This window comes from Quercus suber, unplaced genomic scaffold, assembly GCF_002906115.3.
Source record: "Quercus suber isolate HL8 unplaced genomic scaffold, Cork oak 2.0 scaffold_33, whole genome shotgun sequence".
NCBI classification, from domain to species: Eukaryota; Viridiplantae; Streptophyta; class Magnoliopsida; order Fagales; family Fagaceae; genus Quercus; species Quercus suber.
Window position 1 is genome coordinate 898,812 of NW_027069498.1, and position 22,811 is coordinate 921,622.

General features: G+C 35.5%; 1 protein-coding gene across 1 annotated transcript; it reads left to right on the forward strand.

Annotated features, from left to right (window-relative positions):
• The first annotated feature begins 386 nt into the window (after positions 1 to 386).
• Positions 387 to 18,610, forward strand: LOC112017192 (THO complex subunit 1). Its single transcript, XM_065770633.1, has 23 exons — positions 387 to 538; positions 4,598 to 4,681; positions 5,017 to 5,070; positions 5,433 to 5,507; positions 6,738 to 6,831; positions 8,290 to 8,435; positions 8,550 to 8,621; positions 9,860 to 9,932; positions 10,030 to 10,095; positions 10,215 to 10,261; positions 10,669 to 10,740; positions 10,851 to 10,976; positions 11,103 to 11,168; positions 11,269 to 11,310; positions 11,549 to 11,665; positions 11,792 to 11,874; positions 12,916 to 12,982; positions 14,691 to 14,762; positions 14,930 to 14,980; positions 16,188 to 16,247; positions 16,340 to 16,388; positions 17,516 to 17,616; positions 18,389 to 18,610. The coding sequence occupies exons 1-23, from the start codon at positions 449 to 451 to the stop codon at positions 18,608 to 18,610; spliced, it is 1,929 nt and encodes a 642-aa protein (XP_065626705.1). The 5' UTR covers positions 387 to 448.
• Positions 18,611 to 22,811: the final 4,201 nt, after the last annotated feature.

Here is a 22,811-nt window from a genome sequence, read left to right on the forward strand (position 1 = left end):
ATCTAAATTCTAAAACTTCAGGGTAAAATCCATAATATAAAGGGTGATGTGCTATTATGCTTAGAAATTTGAATGATAATATGTAGTTCTTCTAAGTGTACCTAATACTTTTATCCTCATTTTTATAAGGTGTCGAGCTACTTTAAATGTCTAGTTGAGTTTTATTTATTAAATTTTTGCTATTTGCAACATAAGAAGGACCCTTTTGAAACTTCTTCAGTTGCCTCGTCAACAAAAGCCAATAAAGAAAGAGAATGATAAAAATATAAAAAAGAACTTAAAAAAAAAGAAAAGGAAATTTTAAAAAAAGGTTTGTTTGGAGTTGGCTCAAATCCGATATTGGGTCACTGAATTTAGGGCCTTATGGGCCGAAACTGACTGATTCGGGCACAGATATTGGGTCGGGCCGGAACCATCGGTTACCCAAGGTGCTCTACAGCTCAACTGTATGAGTAATGCTCTTCTTTCTGTCTGCCTCTCTGCTATTCCTCCCGTCGATTCCAGATTGGAGTGTTCATTGCTTTCAACAACCAACATGGTAAGCCCTTCTTTTTTTGTCGTTAGCCACTTCAACCCTTCGCCTTGGTTGAAATTTCATACCAACTTTTTTTTTTTTTTCCTTGAGTTGTTTTTGGTTTACCATTTGATTTTTATTATTTCCCCAAATTTCATACATGGGCTTGGCCTAGTTCTTAACAATTTGTAAAATTTTCATCAGTGTATTGTTTAAGACTTCCATTACCACAATATCCTGGGAAAAACACAACCCAATTTGAGGTTTTGAGTGTTAACACCTAAACCCTTGTGATAAAGTTAGTTGTGTAAACAGTAAAACCCTTCTGGGGGTTTTGAGTGTAACAGAAGACCCTGTGTGGTTCTGTTTTATATGAATGGGCACATGTCATCATATGTGCAGCTCACTGTTTATTCTTACAGATGTTTAACGGTTTGCACATGAAACAGTACTACGTGGGTTAAGTGTTTTAGGGGGTATTGGTGAGGATAAGATGTGTTGGGCGCCTGCTAAGAGTAGGGGCTTTGAGGTGAGCAGTTATTATCAGGCCTTGTTGGGTGTATGTACTCAGTCCTTCTCTTAGAGAAGTACTTGGAAGCAAAAGGTTGCTTCCAAAGTCGCATTTTTGTTTGGATTGCAGCTTTGGGAACTATTTTGACTATTGATAATTTACGTAAGAGAAAGGTGTTGATTCTAGATTGGTGTTGTATGTGCAAAAGTAATGGAGAATCGGTAGATCATCCTTTATTACATTGTCCTATTATTTTTGAGTTGTGGTCTATGGTGTTCACCTTGTTTGGTATATACTGGGTATTGCCAAAGACTGTGCTTTAGCTCCTTGCATGTTGGCAAGGAAAATTTGCTCATCATCGTAATGGTGTTATCTGGATGGCTGTCCCTCATTGTTTGATGTGGTGTGTGAGGAACAGGCAGATTCTTGACCCTGTGCTTATTGCTAACGAATGTCTTGACAGTAGAGTGAAAACTGGTTTGCCAGGGATACTTTGCAAATTAGATGTTGAGAAGGCTTTTGATCATGTCAATTGGGGCTTTCTTATGCAGTTATTAGAACGGAGTGGGTTCTCTGCTAAATGGAGGAAATGGATTTTCTTTTGTATATCTACAGTTCGTTTCTCTATCTTGATAAATGGCACCCCTTGTGGGTTTTTTGAAAGCTCCAGGGGGTTAAGACAAGGTGACCCATTGTCCCCCTTGTTGTTTGTCTTGGTGATGGACGCCCTTGGGAGAATGTTGGATAAAGCTGTCCATGATGGTCACATGTCAGGCTATGGTGTAGGTCATTTAGAGGGAAGATCTTTGGAGGTGTCACATCTGCTTTTTATTTTTTTTTTTTTTTTTTTTTAATTAATTATTTCCTTTTTAGGATTTTAGTTTACTAGTCAAACTAGGAGTCTTAATACTACTAGTACAAGAAAGAGTCCTTATATATGTGTGTGTGTGTGTGTAGATGAAGTTGATTAATAAAGAATGTAGTGTATGAATGTTGAGGCATGTTGGCCTTAGTTGTTCTTTTTCCTCGCTTTTTCTTCTATTTTTCTTCTCTTTCTTGTTGTATTTATGGGTACTGTTCATACAACCCATTCAACATTATAAATTTCTCTTTATTCCTTCTTCCTTTAAATCCAAATTTAAGCCCTTCCTCTACCTATCAAAACCATAAAACCCTGGCACGTACTTTCCCTGTCAAATAGCCATAAAAGGCACATCAAAATCTAGCCAATTTTGTGCCTTAATCCTTTCTTGTACAACTCTAAACCCTAGATGCACAGATCCTTCTAAATCTTAACCTACCAAAAGTACACGTAGATAAATTCCCCCAATTTTTCATGCGTCATTGGGAATGGCACCCCTTGTGGGTTTTTTGAAAGCTCCAGGGGGTTAAGACAAGGTGACCCATTGTCCCCCTTGTTGTTTGTCTTGGTGATGGACGCCCTTGGGAGAATGTTGGATAAAGCTGTCCATGATGGTCACATGTCAGGCTATGGTGTAGGTCATTTAGAGGGAAGATCTTTGGAGGTGTCACATCTGCTTTTTGCGGACGACACTCTAATTTTCTGTGATGCTGATTTGGATCAGGTTTTGTTTCTTCGTATGATTCTCATTTGGTTTGAGGCGGTTTCTGGTTTGAAGATAAATTTGGGTAAGTCAGAGCTGGTTCCTGTTGGTATGGTGCACAATCTCGACTTATTTTTGAATGTCCTTGGTTGTAAACAAGGTACCCTTCCTATGAAATATTTAGGCCTTCCTTTGGGAGCTAAATGCAAGGATAAGGCAATTTGGAACCCAATTCTGGAGAAGATAGAACGGAGATTAGCAGGATGGAAACGTTTATACTTATCCAAGGGAGGTAGAGTCACTTTAATTAAAAGCACTCTATCTAATTTACCCACTTATTTTCTATCTTTATTTCCTATTCCTGTTTCTGTGGCTAACAAAATTGAGAAACTTCAGAGGGATTTCTTATGGGGTGGCATTGGTGATGAACCAAAATTCCATTTGGTTAAATGGGCTACTGTTTGCACTCCCATTGCTTCGGGTGGTTTGGGGTTAAGAAAGGTAAGACTTTTTAATGAAGCTTTGCTTGGGAAGTGGCTATGGAGATTTGGGATGGAGAGGGCTGCCCTCTGGAGGCAAGTGATAGCCGTGAAATATGGTTGTGAATGGGGTAGTTGGTGTACTAGGCCTACTAATGGTCCATATGGTGTTGGCTTGTGGAAAAATATTAGTTGGGGATGGCCTACTTTCTCTCGCCACATTCTATATGATATTGGGGATGGGTCTAGGGTGAAATTTTGGCAAGACCGTTGGTGTGGAGAAACATCTCTTGTAGTCAGCTATCCTGAATTGTTTAGATTTTGCCGAGATCAAGCGGTTAGTGTGGCTGAGGTTATGAAGTTTGATAACGGAATCCTGTTTTGGGATGTAAGTTTCTTTAGGGCTGTACATGCCCGGGAACTTGAGGCACTAGATAGTTTCATGGATACCATATATGGTGCATCGGTTAGAGGGCTTGGTGAGGATAAGATGTGCTAGAAATCTAATAGAGAGAAGGGCTTCACGGTTAGGGATTATTACAATCTCTTAATGGGCTCTAATGACTATTGTTTTCCTTGGAAAAGCATTTGGAAGCAGAAGATCCCTTCTCGAGTAGCTTTCTTTGTTTGGACTGTTGCTTTAGGGAAATGCTTAACGATTGACAATTTACGAAGAAGGAAGGTTTGGATATTAGACTGGTGCTACATGTGCAAGTGTAATGGGGAATCGGTTGATCATCTTTTTCTGCATTGTCCGGTTGCAATGGATATGTGGGCTATGGTGTTCGGGTTGTTTGGAGTGAGATGGGTTATGCCGCAATCTGTAGTGGGGCTTCTAGCATGTTGGCAAGGCAGTTTTGGCCGTCATCGCAATGGGTCTATATGGCTTATGGTTCCCCATTGCTTATTGTGGTGCCTTTGGAGGGAGAGAAATAGTCGGTGCTTTGAAGATAAGAAGAGATCCACATCAGACTTGAAGCTATTTTTCTTTAGCACTTTAATGGATTGGTTGGCTGCTTTGCGGAACCAATCCTATTCATCCTTTCTTGATTTCTTAGATTCTTGTAATTTTTGTTCTTGATTGTTTGTTCCCTTGTACACTCCTTGTGTACTAGGGTGTTCCATTTTTTGAGATCAATAAAATTTTTACTTATCAAAAAAAAAAAAAGAAACAACCAGTGTTTTGAAGATTCCAAAAGGACAATAGCCAACTTAAAACTTTTCTTTTTTAAAACACTATAGAATTGGATGTCAATTGCAGGAAGCCATTCTATTTTTTCAATTTATGATTTGATGGATGCTTGTAACTTGTGTATTTGATTGTTTTGGTACCCTACTGTATACTTCTTGTATACTTTGGGGACTCCATTTTATGACTTTGAATAAAAAAAATTTTACTTAACAAAAAAAAAGAAAAATTTGTTGAACTCAAAACTTTGAGCCGTTTTCATGTTTATTAGGGAAACCACATAGGGGTTATTATGGTATTAATGTTAGTATTATGGCATGTGTTGTTTATTATTCTCAGGAAGTGTTCAAGAGAGCGATACTACAGCCTGGGCCACCTCAAGCCTTTGCACTACAGACAGTTCAGGAAGTTATAAAACCTCAGGTAATTCACACATATCCCTCTTTACTCATGATTCAAATATCAACTTCCCTTGTATAGGACAATCAACATGGATCTGCTTTGTTTCTGTTTATATTTGGTGTGACTATGGTTATTTAAACAAACATCAATTACCTTTGTTGTTATCATTGGTAAAATTGAACGATATAATGGCATTTGGGAGGGAATTATGATTTGATGGGTGTTGTATCTTCAGCGAGTATGGCTTTGGATAGAATTAATTAAGTTTTACTTTTATGTCTTGTGGTTTCTCTACTCTCTAACTTCAAATGATTGATTTAATGGCCTTTTTTTTTATTTGGCTCTAAATTTCCAAGGTAAGCTTTGAGCTCTACCCTAGTGGATTTGAGCATTTGGAGTGCGTGAAAAAGGTAGTGTGTGCAAACCTTCTAACGAGCTTTACTTATAAATAAGAAAAAATAAATGACAAATAAAAAGCTCAAACCTTTATATGGGGTCGTTCTATTGTGTCTCCCAGATGAATGATCCATGTTTTAACCGGGATCAATACTTGATCCTTGGTACGATTTCTGATCAGATCAGTTTCTTACCAAGCTAACATTTAACTATTGCTCTTCAATTTTTCATATGCCGTGATCATGAAACACAACTAGTCTATCAATGGTTTGCGTGCTTATAATGTTAAGCTCTTCGTTGTTGTTTTATTTTTTTTTCCCCTTTTCTTTTCTTTAGGCTTGATAGGTGATTTGGTTTCTGTTTTTTTCTTTGACAGAAACAAACAAAACTAGCCCAAGATGAGAATCAATTATTAGAAAACATTCTTCGGACGTTGCTTCAGGAATTGGTGGTAGGTTACTCTTTTGTGCTTGTTCAAGATTTCAATCATGCATGTGGTTGTACTTGTGCACTGTATTTTATCCATATTTTTTTATGTATTTATAAGATTTAGTTGGGCTTTTATTGTTTTTACATCCTGTTAAGAATGGGTACATTTAGTTGTTCTTGAAGAAAATCATGACAATATATTGTTTATAATTATTTCTTCCTGAATATGCTTGATTTTCTGTATGTTACTCCTGCTAATTTTCTGCTTTTTGGGTATTGAGGGACGGAAGCCCCTAATTTTCGATGTATCCATAGTCACTTCATTGGCAATAATTTACTAAGCCAATTCATTATGTCCTTTCACAAGACAACAAACTTGCGGCAGATCTGCTTGTATTGATTCTTTCTTTCTAGTTATTCCTTTCTATATACTCCATGTATTAGGATAGTGCATTTCTAATGAAATTTATTACTTATTGAAAAAAAGTTCTGCTTGTATTGCTTCCATCATCTACTTATTTGGGTACTTCTTTAGGTTCTTTTTAAATGTTCTCCTGTATTTTTTTGTTCTTTTTTCAAATTTGGTTATAGAAAAGATGCAGATGTTGTTAAAAAAGAAGAAGAAAAAAACCAATGTTTGCTTGTATATTTGATTCAGGAAACATTTACAATTAGTTGATCTCATTGCTTGTTGCTTGCACATTTTTTTATGAAGGACTTAATTTTGAAACTAACATAAAATTTGAGAGACTTCAATTTTCTCAAAATTAAATTTGGTTAATATGCTGTGTTCATTGTGTTTAAAGTATGTTTCTGAGAATTTTTCTTAAACTTTGGTTAACGGAGCAAAAACCCACACAAAAAAAGTAGCAACTTTCTCCAGAGCTGGGGCATGTATTGTCCTATCGTAGTTCACTGATATTATTAACTAAATTTTGTATGTGATTGAATTAAGTTTTCTTGGCGTGATGTGGTGTGTTTGGCATGAAAGGAATGCTAGAAGTTTTGAGGGATGTGAATGTTCTATGCTAGAGATTAAGTCTTTTTTCTTGCCAACTCTCCTTGAATGGAGTGTGGCTTTGTCTCATTTTTCTTGTTTTTCCCTTCCTGTTCTACTTGATCATTGTAATTTTGGTTCCTGATTTTTGCCTTCATAGTACATAACCAATGTACTCGGGTTGGCTACTTTTTTAATAATATTTTACGTTACCTATCAAAAAAAAAAAAATTTAGTTTTCTTTATTTTGTGCAGTCATCTGCAGTACAGTCAGAGGAGCAAATAATGCAGTATGGGCAATTGATTGATGATGGTGAAACTAGCCAGGGTCATATTCCTCGTCTTCTTGGTCTGTACAAGTTCCCCCTTGCTAAAAGTTTATATTAGGTTTTTAATAAGCTGTTTCTGATTCTCAGACCTCAGCTTTTTAAAAGAAATAGACCTTTTTGAAAATCTGCGTTATTCATGAGTTTTCTGCAAGGAATCATGTCTTGAGATCAAGGATAGCAAGGGACAATTGGAAACTTGATTTTCTGATTGAAATTTTCAGAAAAATGTAGAAAAAAAGTTCAAATTCAGTGTATAAATCAATCTTAGGGAGAAAATTCACTTGCTGATGTGCCAGTGGCATAGAAGATGACCATGACTAAAATTATGGTTTAGTCAGAGGTTTTTATTTAGATTTAGTTGTAATTTTAACACTATTTTTACTTTATTATGTTCAGAAATCATTATTTATTTATATGTTTCTTTTAGGCTATTTCTGAAAATGTAATATTGGAATAGATCTTACATAATACTATTTCCTTAATTGATTCTTGAATTGAATACTTTTGTGTTTTGTTGTGAATCTCCACTTGAAAAATCTTTCTGTTAACATTCAGATTCAAGTATTTCCTGTTGGGAAGTTAGTCCCAATGGATTTTGAAAATTTGAAAATATAATATCTGAGAGCACCATTTAGTTTCTTTCCTTTCAACTTGCACTGCTGCGTGGTTACGTACTTCCAAAATTTCATTTTGACAATGTCAACATAAAAATTGGATTTTCTTTTCATATATGGATTTCGTTGTTGATGTACATGTTTAGTAATCTATATTCAGATTGAAAATGTTCCATGAATAAAAGCAACTCAGTTACATGGTCAATTAAGTATTTGTTTGACGTGAAGATCAGGCTAACTGCCTTAGGGACCAACAGCTTATATGTGTGCCACTGTGCATGCCTATATGCGCTGTGGTTATGCTTCAATTAGATTGGTTTACCATTACCTTTGGTTTGGAGTCTTTGGACTTTAGAAATCTGTTAATATCAAGCTTTTTTTGGGGAAATGGCTATGGTGGTTTGCCATAGAACAAGATGCCTCATGGCAAAGGCTGGTGGAGAAGAAGTATGGTAGTATGGTGTTTAAATGGGCTGTGTGGTGTTTGTTTATAAAAATACTTTAGGAAAAATGTTTGAAAATTACAAATATGACCAACCCTAACCAATCTGTCGAGGATTTGTAGCTGACCCCAAAAATTTGGGACTAAGGCTTTGTAATTGTTGTATATCTTTCTGGAGGGTAGTCAGCCACCCAGCATGCTGGGGTTAGTGTTTTGGTATATTTTAATTTGAAGGCTTCTTAGGGTGGACTTCCATAGGTCTTGAAAATATATAATAATTTATATCTATGTTCTGACTTTTTTGGGGTGTGTCTTTTGACATTTTGATACAGCTTTTACTTGCTTTAGGTACATAATTAATATAATCGTTAAAATTTTAAAAATCTATTAGTTACACGCTCTAATGTTTCTTTTTGGGTCAGACATTGTGCTATATCTTTGTGAGAGAGAACATGTTGAAGGTGGCATGATATTTCAACTGTTGGAAGACTTGACAGAAATGTCTACGATGAGAAACTGCAAGGATATTTTTGGTTATATAGAGAGTAAACAAGATATTTTAGGGAAGGTAACTGAATTATAAGAATTTTTATATTTATTTATTTTCCTCTTGATTTATTGGACTCATTAATCACTGCAATCCTTACCTAGTTTTTAAAATCTTTGGCTGCATTACATACAGCAAGAGCTTTTTGCGCGTGGGAAACTTGTGATGTTAAGAACATGCAATCAACTTCTTCGTCGTCTATCAAAGGTTGTATAGAGAACCATTATCATTGTTGTTTTCCTTTCTTTCTTTTTTCCCCCCTTACTCATTCAATTTTCATATTTTTGTTTTTGCCTTAATATTGTGATTTGTTCCAATATTGGAAGTGGTTAGTGAATTTTCTTAACAAAGTTACAACTGAAGTGATCTTATAAGTGATTAACATATTTGGCCTAACCTAAAATCTTTAGTCCTGATAAAATTTAGCAAAGTTTCATTAATTGCAACAGAAGAGCTTAACTAGATTTAAGATGTGATAAATTTGGAAAGTAATTTTTGTAAGATATTTACCAAATGTCCTCAATCTACTTTGCGGTGTACAATGGATGTGAAGAAGTAGACAGTAATTTCAGCAATAACAACCAAGCTAGCATTTGCAGTGAATCCCACTGTTAAGTAGTTTTGCACTTTGATAAGAACTTACCATTCTCTTGCAAATACAAGCCTTACTAATCTACAGACCATTTCTACAGAAATTAATATGATGTATGTTGGTATACCCCATGATAGTGCAATCCTCTTTGTATTATCATGATTCATATTTCCAAGATGGAAAAAGGAAAGACTCGCAATGGGTCAAGGTTCTCTAAGATTGAGCCTCCTTTTAGCCAACAGATTTACTTCTATATCAGTATTTGTTTTTGCACCACAGAACAAGTGATTCCCAGTTAGATTTAGAATTTCTTCCTTAAAACAATCTTCCAAGCCAACAGGGGAAGACAACACATTAAAGGTGGCCTCACAAGATAATCTCATTGCTAGTTGGTATAGCTGACTTGAAGTGCCGCCATCAATGATCAACTTCCCTTTAGCAAGTAAATAGAAGTGCAGAGTGATGGGTGAAAGATAGTCCTACTACTTATTAGACCTTTCACAGATTTAATATAAGTGGAAGCATCTTTTTAATCTATTTTGAGACAAGTTGTTTGTATGAACCATCCTAAGAGTTACCAACCAAGCAAAAGCCATAATCTGTGTTTCTGTTGGGTAAATATACATGTTTAATAACAAAAATATAGAGATGTTATTATTTTGACAACTTTTAATTTAAAAAAATTATTTTATTCAACATCTTTCTTAATTGTTTTACTGGAAACTAAACTTTTTGGACACCATTATTCTGGAATCTGGATCTGGTTGATCTATCTTCATATTGACAAAGAACTTCAATTGAGAAATGTGAATCTGACCCTTTCTTTTTAACCTTTTTGTATTTAAATTTGTAGGCAAATGATGTGGTGTTTTGTGGACGAATTCTCATGTTTCTGGCACATTTTTTTCCTTTGTCTGAACGCTCAGGTACTCAAACCCTGATTTTCACTTTATTACAAAGTTTCTCACCTTTACAAAGTTTCTCGCCTTGTGACATTTTGTTGATGTCATTTAATTCTTGCAGCTGTGAATATTAAAGGAGTTTTTAACACATCAAATGAAACAAAGTATGAGAAAGACCCTCCTGATGGTATGTACTTGCTAAACAATATTTTGGCTTACTTCAATGTCAGTCTTCTTAAGTTGTATTTATTCTGTACAGGTTTCTTGCTTGAGCATATACACTAATTAATCTCCTTACTTTTCCAGGGATTTCTATTGATTTTAACTTTTATAAGACCTTTTGGAGTTTACAGGTAAATCTTCCCATTTGGATGCATAGTTAGTGAAAGAAAAGAGTTTATTTCTGCCATGTAAATTGCTTCCTTGCTATTGAGTAGTCTCTGAACCTAATGCATATGGAATAATGCCAGAAGTACTCTTTTGTGATAACAAATCACAAACTTAAAAGTACAAGTGGTTTATTAGCAATTACTTGCCACTTCTATTAATCATGCTGCATGTAGTATTCATGGCTCCATGAGTCCATATGTCAGAGTTGTTAGAATCTGCTTGTTTGATTACCTCTAATTGAAACGTTTTTAGTTTGACATAGAGATTCACAAACTGAGTTCAGAATTGTTTCAATTACCTTAGTTAGATGAGATATGTGACGTTTTCATGCTTCATATAAATTTTCTTATGGGTGTCTGTTTTTTTTCAGGAACACTTTTGCAACCCCGCTTCTCTAACTCTTGCTTCTGCTAAGTGGCAGAAATTTACATCCAGTTTAATGGTAAAACTTTCATCTGTCAATAGGTTTTCTGTCGATCTTGGTTTTTTGTTAGTTTTTCCTACTTCATTATTGACCTCAATTTTTTTTTCCTTGAATTTTGAGATGTATAGATTGTTTTGAATACCTTTGAAGCTCAACCATTAAGTGATGAAGAGGGGGATGCTAATAATTTGGAGGAAGAGTCAGCAAATTTCAGCATAAAATATCTTACTAGCAGTAAACTAATGGGTTTAGAAGTAAGCAGTGTTTAGAAGTTTTCTATAATGAAGCAGATTAAAACTATGTAGTTGTGGCTTTTGGGAGAATAGCTTGAATCTTGATTTTAAAACCCTTTATTCACATAAATATATTTTGGGACACAGTTGAAGGATCCAAGTTTTCGACGCCACGTTCTTGTGCAGTGCCTTATAATATTTGATTATTTGAAGGTAATGATTATCTGGAGGTTTAAATTTAAATTGTTATAGGGGCCTTCTTTGGTTCAATAACTGTGTAGTGGGTGACTAAACAGCTCTTATTTGCTTATAGGCCCCAGGAAAGAACGAGAAAGATTTGCCATCTGAAAGCATGGTAAGTTCTACTGCTTTGATAAGGTCTCTCCTTTTTTTTTCCTAATAAAATTTGGTTATTACTTATCAGGAAAAGAAGTTTTATTGTTTGTGTACATCAACATCCTGCTTTTTATACTATTCTCCTGTATATACTTCAGAATTGTATATCAAGGTTGACATCTTAAGATGTGTAAATATGTGTTCATTATACTTAACATTTAACATTTGCTTTAACAACATTTCCTTGTTGATTCCAGAAAGAAGAAATAAAATCATGTGAAGAGCGTGTGAAAAAGTTGCTTGAAATGACTCCACCCAAAGGGAAAGATTTTCTTCGTAAAATTGATCATGTCTTAGAACGTGAGAAAAATTGGGTGAGAACACTTTTCAGTTCCCCCCTCCTCTCTCTCTCTCTCTCTCTCTCTCTCTCTCAAGACATTCTTTGGAAATTGTTATGTTTGCAATATATCTTAATTTTTTTCAAATCTCTTTGCTCTTAGGTGTGGTGGAAACGTGATGGTTGCCCACCATTTGAAAAGCAACCATTGGAGAAGAAAACGGTACAAGATGGATCTAAAAAGCGGTATGCATATAACTTTTTATGGCAATTTATTTATTTATTTATTTATTTTTATGATAACAAATTCTGTTAGATTTTAGTGGTTTTTACAAGGAATATTTAGGAGGATAGAAAGAAACATCAATCTTTTCTTCAAAATCCATGTTTCCATACCCCAATGGTCAATATGAGGAATTGTGCAGGGGTTGTTTTTAAATCAGAAAGATACCAATCAGCTAAAAATAATGATATTTCAAGAACAAAACCAGATGTTTACAATCTTTATACTTTGTTGATAAATAGGTTTTGAAATAATATTATGAACCGCCAAGGTGGAGAAGAAGTATGGAATTTCTTTTTTTGCTAGGTATAGTTCTTTTACTCGGGAGGGGGGTGGGGGGCCTAAGGCCATTGGCTAGAAAATAGAAAAGCTTGTTGCAAAGAGCCTTGTTGCTAAACTAGTTTTTACTTTCTAGTGTTTCCAACAAAGACACCCAGGGTTCAAGTCCCCCCTTCCCCCCTAACTGTTGAAGTATCAAAAAAAAAAAACTTGTTAATTGTCCATACTGTTGCTCATTCTTAAATGATACAACAACCTGTGCAAACTTTATAATTTATTAAAAATTATCTTCTTTTGATTTTTAATAGATTGGTGATTAAGACAGTTTGTTGGGGATTTTATTATGGGAGTAGAAGTTGTCATTTCTTGTCCCTGTCCAACAAGGATTCTGGTTTGGCACTGTGTAGAATGCATTTGGATGTGGCTTTAGTAATCTCCAACAATGTTTGAGTTTTGATGTGGCTCTTTAAAGGATGGTTTTCTAGGAACTTGTGACCTCTTAAGTTATGATGGTGCAAACCAAACCCACCATTATGTTTTTGTTTGCATGACATTATTTTATTATTGTACCTCATGCCTAAATTGAAAAAATTTAAATTCTTACCAAGCTTTTTGTGGCCTGAATTTTGTTTTTATTCATTGTTTGCCATTTATATATAAATATTGAATATGTTTGCTTTGTCAATCTAGATTTAGTAATAAATCGAGTACTTCTATTACTGCAGTAGACAAAAGTGGAGACTGGGAAATAGAGAACTCTCTCAGTTGTGGAAGTGGGCAGATCAGAATCCGGTGTGTATTCATTTACTCAATACTTACGTTAGTTCATAATAGCAATATGTTGATTTTACTGATTTAATCAATCAATAGTTACCTTTTCTTGATATATTTTGTTGATTACCACTAAAAGTAAAAAGTGGTCGCTACAAAACTCTACATATGGGGATTTGGGTGGATCATTCATACCGAGCACAATAATTTCCATGGAAAGTGTTCATCACTTAACTCTAGAACGCCTTTTATTTGCTTTGCTTTGTTTTCAGAACTCTTTGTGGGCTCTTAACAGGTTTTCAATTAGGCGGTTAATATCATTTTCAATGGTTGGGGTATTTGTCCACCATGTACTAAGACTGGCATTTTTCTTCCCCCTCCTTCCACCCCACAACAACCCCCCCCCCAAAAAAAAAAAAAATCCTCAATATCAATTTTTCTAGTTGAATTTTCTCTCCTTTTGCTCTCAATAACTCCCTTTTTTGTAGATTGGCCACTCTTCCTCCCATGATATGCTTTGCTCTGCACATGCTTGCCCAAGATCATAAGCATTGTCCAGGAAATATTAATTACTCTTGATTTCAAGTAAAGAGAAGGAAGTGCAGCTTCATTCTTAAAATGAAACTGAAAGGAGAGTCAGCAAGAAAAGGTTAAATTTGATTTTGGACAAGGCAACTGTCTGTAATTGGCTTAACAATGTATCGGAATAGAATTAAGTGTTCCAAACATAAAAAGTAATAATTTATGCACTTATAGTCATGAGAGAACATGGCCTGCTCTGATTTGATGCTAGACATAAAATGGGATTCTGATGCTGTGATGCAACAAGGAAAACAAGGAAGTAGTGCATATGAGGGTGAGTCAAAATCTAGTACCTTAAGTCATGGTCTGAATCTGATTAGGACTTAGGGGAGAGTTTGTTTAAGGATAGTGGGTAAAAGATCTTTAGGCTAGTGCTAGGATCTCAGTATAATAGTTAGCGTAACTCTTAACTAGATACTGTGCAGATCATGGACATTTGTAGTGTGATTAAATTAAGAGAATGGATTAGTTATGGTTGGCTATTCAACATGGGACATTTCAGTGGAAGAATGGAGAATTTTTGTTCAAAGCACATCCAAATGCTTTAGGCTCAGACTGGACCCACAGAGTACTGAAAGAGTTGTACTTTGAGTAGCTTTTGTTCTTGAAACTGCTACTAGATATATGTTACAACTTACAAGAGCCAGTAGGCATACAACTCACGAAAGTCAAGTTAGCCCTCAAGCTTTATTTTGCCTTTTGCTCTTCTCTCTCTCTCTTTATTGCAGGGTCAATTTTGCTCAGTTTGATCTTCTTTAAGTTTTATACTTCTGATTAATTAGTTAATTGTGCAATATTGTTCATCATGTAACTCTAATGCAATAAAAGACTCTTAATGACTCATACTTTGCAACTGTAATCTCCTCCCCTAGCAAGTGTTCGGTGGAGGGTGAGGTCATGAGTTCAAGACCCACTAGGTGTGTGTGTGTGTAACTAACCAATCAAAAAAAAAAACTTTGCAACACTAACCACACAAAGTTTACCAGTTTGGTCAAAAAGTTAAATTAACTCCCAGTCCTGTATGCTTTGTGCTATATGTTTCTATCATTGTATCTAGATTTTTCTTTTCAATGTACTTGATGTCATGGCATTAATATAACACCTCTGGACTATTATTTTATGCCTAAGATCTTATTAACATGTCCAGAATGCTTTGACTGATCCTCAACGTGTCCGAACTCCTCACATCATGGAATACTGGAAACCCTTGGCTGAAGATGTAAGGATCCTTGCTTCCTGAAGTCAACTTAACGGATAAATTATTTTTCCTATTTTCTTTGGCCCTTTCATATTACTATGTTATCAGGAGTCTTTCTCCTTCATATCTGAACCTCAATTTTATTTTGTCAAGTATCAGAATAAAGTTATTTCTTCTTGGAATTGCAGATGGATGCATCAGCTGGAATAGAAGCTGAATATCACCACAAAAATAGTCGGGTGAGATTTGGTTCTTAGTACTTCAGATTTAATTTAGGTTGATGTTACCCAGAAGATGGTTGTACTCTCAATACAGATTATGTTTGTCAGTATTAATTGCCACAAATTTCATGTGATGTGCTAATTAAGGTAATTTTCCTTTCAAATGTTTTACCTTGTGTTTGGATCTAAGAAGCATGGACATGCCAAAAACCATGGTGTTTCCATGTAGGACATGGACACGTTGGGGACATGGCTGCATGCATGTCCCAGCAAAATTATATCTCAGACACAGTGGCAATGCGGCTGGGACACAACCACTATTTTTTTTTAAAAAAGATTTCGATTATTAGGCACAATCAAATTGAATCAATGCTGTTGATTGACGCTTAATCAGATTAGATCTTCTCTCTTGAACTCTGTTGATCTACTCTCTTGATCGATCATTTGGAACTCTCCTGCCTTATATCGGCACTTATATTGGCTGCTGATTGAATCTCATCTCTCTCTCTCTCTCTCTCTCCTGTGCGCGCACATGTACAGGTACGACTCACCACAACTGCCCAGAGCTCATCCCAGTTTCAGATTTTTGTTTTCTACTGACTGTTGTGTTTTGTCTTTTGACCAATATTTTTCTTTACCGGCTTTATAATTTAAAACACACAGAATTCTGTTATTTCTTATAACCTCCTTGAGATGTGTGGCCTTAGATTCCTTTTTTTTTTTTTTTTTAATTTAAATTTAATGTTTGCTATTAAGAAAAACTTAACAAAAAGATAATTATTATTGAAAAATTCCATTGTTATTAAAGAAAAGTCTTTTATTAAGAAAACTTAACATACAAAATTTTTATTATTAAAAAAGGTTCCTGTGGTTATTAACACTAAAAATTTATGAATATAAATGTTTTTTTGTTGTTGTTATTAATTGTTGCTTAAAAATTGATAATTTTTCAAACATTTTTATTGTTATTACTTGTTTCTAAAACATAAAATATGTTTAAAAATATTTAAAATATAAATAAAATATATTTTTATCGAGATATTAATTGTCATGTCCCCATTGTGTTGTGTCACAATGTTTCTAGAATAGCAGTGTCTTGTGTTGTGTCTGTGCACTGTAAAGCATGCATTTTAAGTAGTTATAGTTAGTAGTATTGACTGCTGGCCTTCAATTTGATATTGAAGTGTATTTTATTCTCAGAAAGGTTTATCATATTCTTCTGCAGGTTTATTGTTGGAAAGGTCTTCGATTTTCGGCTCGACAGGACTTGGATGGATTTTCTAGAGTATGTTTAATTTTACAACCTATGCCTTTTTACTTTTATATGGTAAAAAAATCACAAATAATTCACGTAAATATGGATTCATATGGTTGCAGTTCACTGATCATGGTATTGAAGGGGTTGTGCCTCTAGAACTTTTGCCGCCTGATGTTCAGCGGCCTTGTAATGATCGCCGCGATTATTGCATAAAATATTTTGGATGATGAATTTAGAAGCAAGACATGGAAATTTTATACTTGGAATTGGTGTTCTAGATACAATTAAAAAAAAAAAGTGTTCTAGAGACAATTAAAAATTTGTAGATGTCAGAACGTAAAAAGATGGCCAATAATCTCCTGGTTTGATGGATTTTGCTCATTTATGCTCAGGATTAAGTGTGAAGTATCTCTATTAAAACGCGCTTCAGATGAATCACACGTCATATTATAATTTTATTTTTTTGTATTTTTTGCAAAGATTGCTACACCTGCAAGTGAAGTTGATGGTGAAGGAATCAGAGCTGATCTTGAAGCCTCAGCAGCACAAATGGACGTTGATGCGACAGCTACTGGCAATATATCCCAAGGTGGCACTCCAACGCCAGATGAACATCAAAAGCAAAGCTCTGACACTGATAATGGTCAAGAGGCAGGTCAGTTAGAAGCTGACGCTGAGGTTGAGGCTGGAATGATAGATGGAGAGACTGATGCAGAAGTTGATTTAGATGCTGTTGGCTGATATGCTGGAAGTGTGATTGCAGTTTTTGGTTGCACATAAGAGAATGCTAGTGAAGTGTACAATCCTTAATCTTAACTTAGAATCTAGTAAAGGCATTGAATTTTTCCTACGCCACAAAAATGGCTATTATGCCAAAGTTTGTAATTTTCACATGTAACCATTGTAGGGCTTATTGAGCAATCGATGCCTTCTTAACATTTTTTTCTTTATGGGTTCACTGAAGGCTCATTATTGTATTTTATTGCAAGTTTTTCCAGACCATATAAGACACAGATTTCAGTACCAAACGCAGCTCTTTGAAGTTCTAGTCCCGCAGCTGAGCAGCAATCTCAACCTGAGCAGGAAGTGAACTGTATTTGGAAAGTCAGTGTCATAAATGGATTTGGGAGAGAGTTTCTACTGAAAGTCATGATTTCAGTAGTTCATTTAATTTTCTGGTGTTCTCCTTTACTTCATATATCCTGAAATGCAATGGGAAATTGAGTATTTGGGATCTTCAAACAAGAAACAACTACAAAGGCTAGAGCAACATCTCNCTCTAGAACTTTTGCCGCCTGATGTTCAATCCAAATACCAAGCAAAACCAAATGACAAATCCAAGCGTGCTAAGAAGGACGAATCCAAGGGTGCTGCAGCACAAGCTGAGGAAAATCAGGTATCTTTGGAAATATCTAGCTCTGCAGTAGCAATCTAAAAGGTGAAGCATTTTGCCAGCTGAATATGAACGTGAAATGTAAAATGCATACTTATAAGATGATAATAGGTACCGTAGAGAGGATGGATTGTAGAAATCACAATGATTGAATTAGCCAAGAGCTTTGTAGCTCAATGGCATTGGCCAGATGTCTCTATGGGAGAACTTGAGTTCAAATCCCCCCTAACCCCCAGGAAAAAAAAGTTCTCACAATCATAGAATTAATAAAACAGAACTCTGGATATCTGGCATGGAAATTGTGGGCTTGGGGCCTGGGCACACACACCATCAAAATCTCTCATCTGAACATAGAATTTTATTTTATTTTATTTTTAATGGCAGTTTGGGGGGGGGGGGGGGGGCAGGCCTGGGGAGTGGGGTGTGTGGGGTTGGGCGGGCGGGGGGATTGAAGTAAAATGTGAAAATTTTCAGCAAACTTTGTAAGAGATCAAGATATATTGCATAAAATATTTTGGATGATGAATTTAGAAGCAAGACATGGAAATTTTATACTTGGAATTGGTGTTCTAGATACAATTAAAAAAAAAAAGTGTTCTAGAGACAATTAAAAATTTGTAGATGTCAGAACGTAAAAAGATGGCCAATAATCTCCTGGTTTGATGGATTTTGCTCATTTATGCTCAGGATTAAGTGTGAAGTATCTCTATTAAAACGCGCTTCAGATGAATCACACGTCATATTATAATTTTATTTTTTTGTATTTTTTGCAAAGATTGCTACACCTGCAAGTGAAGTTGATGGTGAAGGAATCAGAGCTGATCTTGAAGCCTCAGCAGCACAAATGGACGTTGATGCGACAGCTACTGGCAATATATCCCAAGGTGGCACTCCAACGCCAGATGAACATCAAAAGCAAAGCTCTGACACTGATAATGGTCAAGAGGCAGGTCAGTTAGAAGCTGACGCTGATCAACAGTTTGGAAGATATCTGTAGAAAAGGTTTTAGCACTGTTGTATCTTAATGTATGTACTTCATAGCATGGCATCCCAGCGGTGCCGTGGTCTGTTATGAGTTGATTAACTTTTTTGACAAATAAGTGTCAAAATCTTTGAAGGTGCTTGAAGGCTTCTATTAAATGCTACAACCAATCTTAACCCTGTTGATCTGGTATAATTGATCCAGTAGAAGCAACATAGGCTTAGACATTATCTGAGTGGCTAATCAATTTTTTGAGGCCTACATTTAGAGGCAACATAAATTAGTCCTGGGACAGTATTTATTGCCTGTGTAGATGTTGCTTGGTTTTTTGTTTTGATGTTACGACTATCTGATGTAAATGACATGAAAAATCTGTATTTTAGTTTTTTTTTTACCCATTCAAAAAATACTCTTATGCTCGTGTTGTTTTGTTACATATATCTGGACCATGCATTTAGCTTAAACGATCTAGTAGCTGGTGCTACCCCAAAATCATGTCCAAATGTACTAACGAAAAAATTACAGTACTACGACTTTATGGTCTGATTGGATGGAGGAGACTAGACTCTCTCCTCTACTTTCCATCTCCCTCCATCCAATAAGGCCTTTGGCCCCCATGAATTGACGTTGGACCTACATTGCCCTTGCCCCTAAAAAATTTTATACATAAATTTGTTCTTCTACTTTTGTTGGAAAGGAGAAGCAAGTTGTTTTAAGAATGGTTTATTTTTTGTAGCTTACTTGCATAGCGTAGATGAAAAGATATAGCTTTTGGTATTTTTATGTTAAATGTGTTATAAATAACTAATAGTTAGGCTTTTTTTTTTTTTTTTAGTTAAAAACTATATTTTTCTCACCCAAAAAAAAAAAACTAAGACAAAAAGCAAAACATTAAACTATTTTCGACAATCCCAAATGCATACAGAGTGTCCTTGTCACTGAAGGAAAGAACTGCCTCTAAGATGAGATATTATAACTTATCACTAGGCCTTTGAAATTAGCCTCTAAAATGAGATATTATAACTTATCACAGAAAGTCAGACGAGGCTTCTATTAAATGCATTTGGACTAAGTTTTTGACCAACCCGCTTCAATTCTGACTTGCCTACTCTCGTCTTGCGTCTTGCATTGGTTTAGTTTATGTGATATACAACTTTTTAAAACCCCATTTCTCTGATGCCATCCGCATTAATTTAAGAGTACATTATCTAGTCTTCCTACTTATTTTTTATCCCTTTTTACTATCCCTACGCATGTGGCTAAGAAAATTAAGAAGTTGCAAAGGGATTTCTTGTGGAGGATTCCAAGACACATTTGGTGGGATGGGACAAGGTGTGTGCACCTTTGGAAAATGGTGGATTAGGAGTAAGGAAATTAACTACTTTTAATAAAGCCCTCCTAGGAAAATGGTTATGGCTGTTTGGGGTTAAGGAGACAAGGTTTTGGAGAAGGGTTGTAGCTCTAAAGTTTGGAGAAGAATTGGGTTTTTTTTTGGGGGGGGGGGGGGGGGGGGGCGTTGGGATGGACTTTCAAGTTAGATAGAGGGGCACATGGTTGTGGATTGTGGAGAAGTATTCGGATGGGTTGGGTGGCTTTTAGCAAAAATATTCGTTTTGAGGTAGGGGCGGGGGATAGAGTGAAGCTCTAGACAAATCAATGGTGTGGGGATTCCCCACTTCTTTTTACCTATCTGGGTGTGTATGGGATTGTTTCCAATAAAGAGGATTCAGTGCCTCCTCTCTTGAGCGGATGGGGACAGAGGATCGGAGAAGTAGGGATGTTCGCTTCATACGAAGACCAAATGATTAGGAGATGGGTGGTGTGGATGATTTCTTCTGTATTTTGGGTTCTGATTTACCTCATACTAAGAATGGAAATCGTATGTGATGGAAGCTGACGAAGAATGGAGTTTTCGATATCCGATTGTTTTATAATAAGTTAAGAAGTCCCTTGCCCATTATCTTTCTGTGGAAAGGTGTTTGGAAGGTGAAGGCTCCTCGACGGGTTTCTTTCTTTATATGGACTACTGTATGAAATAAGATCCTTACAGGTGACAATTTGAGGGGTAGAGGAATGGATATTGTTGATTGGTGCATTATGTGTTGTTGTAATGGGGAGACGGTGGATCATTTGCTACTTCAAGGCTTACCGATTGTGGAATTTGGTTTTTAGATTGTTTGGGATTTTATGGGTCTTACCAAGATTGGTTGCGAACACTATCTTTGATTGGCGAAATTGGCCAAAAAAAAAGCATATATACTTTTCAACAAAAGTTAATCCAATGGCACGGTAAGGAGCACAACTGAAACTCAAAACTTGCCCACCTATTGCATCGAAGGTCGTAAGAGTGCAAGTAATTTTCTACATAATGGGAACAAACCATTTGAAAATATTACCATCTCCAATCTAGAATAACCAGCCTATTTCCTATAGAGCAGTATGTCAAGAAAAAGTGAGCTACCTATGCAATGAAGACAGGCCTTCTCTCCAAAGCTGAACCATAAACATACTTGGTCTTAAAACCTANATAAAATTGGATCGAAGCTAAAGTGAATTGGATTGTAAGCAAATAAATAGAGAATTTTGGATATATTAGTATTGTCTAGGATAAAATTATTTAAGGGTGAAAACAAATTTTATGTAAGAAATTGTGTATTGATGGACCTATTTTGGTGTTGCTAGCTATAATCCTATTGAGTTATTGTGATTCAAGGGAGGTTGGGTTCATATTTTCGCATATAAGATGTAAGTGGTGTTTACTAATTTTGGGGTTTTCCCCAAATAGTGTTGATTATTAAACTATTCTATATCAAAGAATATGTTGATATTCTATTATATTAATTAATATTTTATAAATGTTTGATGTGCACATTGACTATTCTCTTATGAAAACTTGTGGGACAACCTAAATTTATTTAAACTTGTATGTGTGAATATATCTTTATATTTTGAGAATTATGAATGGATTATTTTTGTGAGCATATTGAATATGTTTTGAAAATCTATGGCAAGTCGTATTAGAAGCTCAACATGGTATTTAGTCCTTAGCAAGGGACAATCATATTGCAACTAGTCCTTAACAAGGACGGTCCCAAAAAGGGAACAGTGCACATTGATAGCTCTTAGCAAGGGAGTATACTATTGAGGATCCAAAAAGAAAGTTTCTTAGCAAAAGAGTGCACCTTTAGGTTTCAAAGGAACCATCCTTAAGAAATGGATGAAAATGAGGTTCTAGTCCTAAAAGGGACAGCACAATCCTGTCAACGGGGCGTAAACGTTGACCACAAGAAAAGCCTAGGACATTATTTATATGATGGTATTGTTATATATATTATGATGGCTCACAATATAAAGATATTTTTTTTATATGAAATATTTGATGACAAAATATTGATAAGTTATAAATTATGAATTGTGTAAGAATTATTAATTTAAATGGTTTGTTCCCACACCCCAATGTTAGTGAATTCCACTTATTGAGTTACCTCACCCCCTTTATTTCCTGTTACAGATACATTAGAGGAATTATTGGAGTAGAGACTCTTGGAAGACAACAGTTGCGAATTATTTGTGGAACTGAAGATTTTATTATAATTTTTATGGCATTAAACATTGTACTAGAGAATTATTTTGAGGATGTTTTGTCTTTGGTGGATTAGAGCTCTAACATTTGTGATGAGATTTTAGGTTGCTGCTTTCTTTTATTTAATATTTTATGGATTATTTAGATTAAATAGACTTTGATTGATTATGATTTTGGGCGTTACAAGTTTATTACTAAATCATCAAAAGGACAGAGTCACTACTAAGTCCATAAGTGGACGGGTTCATTCCAAGGAATGCCTAGAAACCATTGAGTCCATAAGTAGATGGAAATATTAAGTGCATAGGTGGATGAATTCACTAAGTCTACAAGTGAATGAGTTCATTACTATGTCCAAAAGCGGGTGCGCTTAGAAATTATTAAGTCCACAAGAGGACACACACACCAAGTCCCCAAGCGAATGAGTTCATTACAACGTCCATAAGTAGAAAAATTTGTTACAACGTCCATGAATGGATGGGGATACACAAATGAACAAATTTATTAAGTCCGTAGGTAAACGGAGATATTAAGTCTTTAAGTAGACGAGTTTACTACTGACTCCTTAGGAGGACAGGTTCATATCCAGGGATGTTGAAAAATTATTAAGTAGCTGATGGGTTCATATCCAAA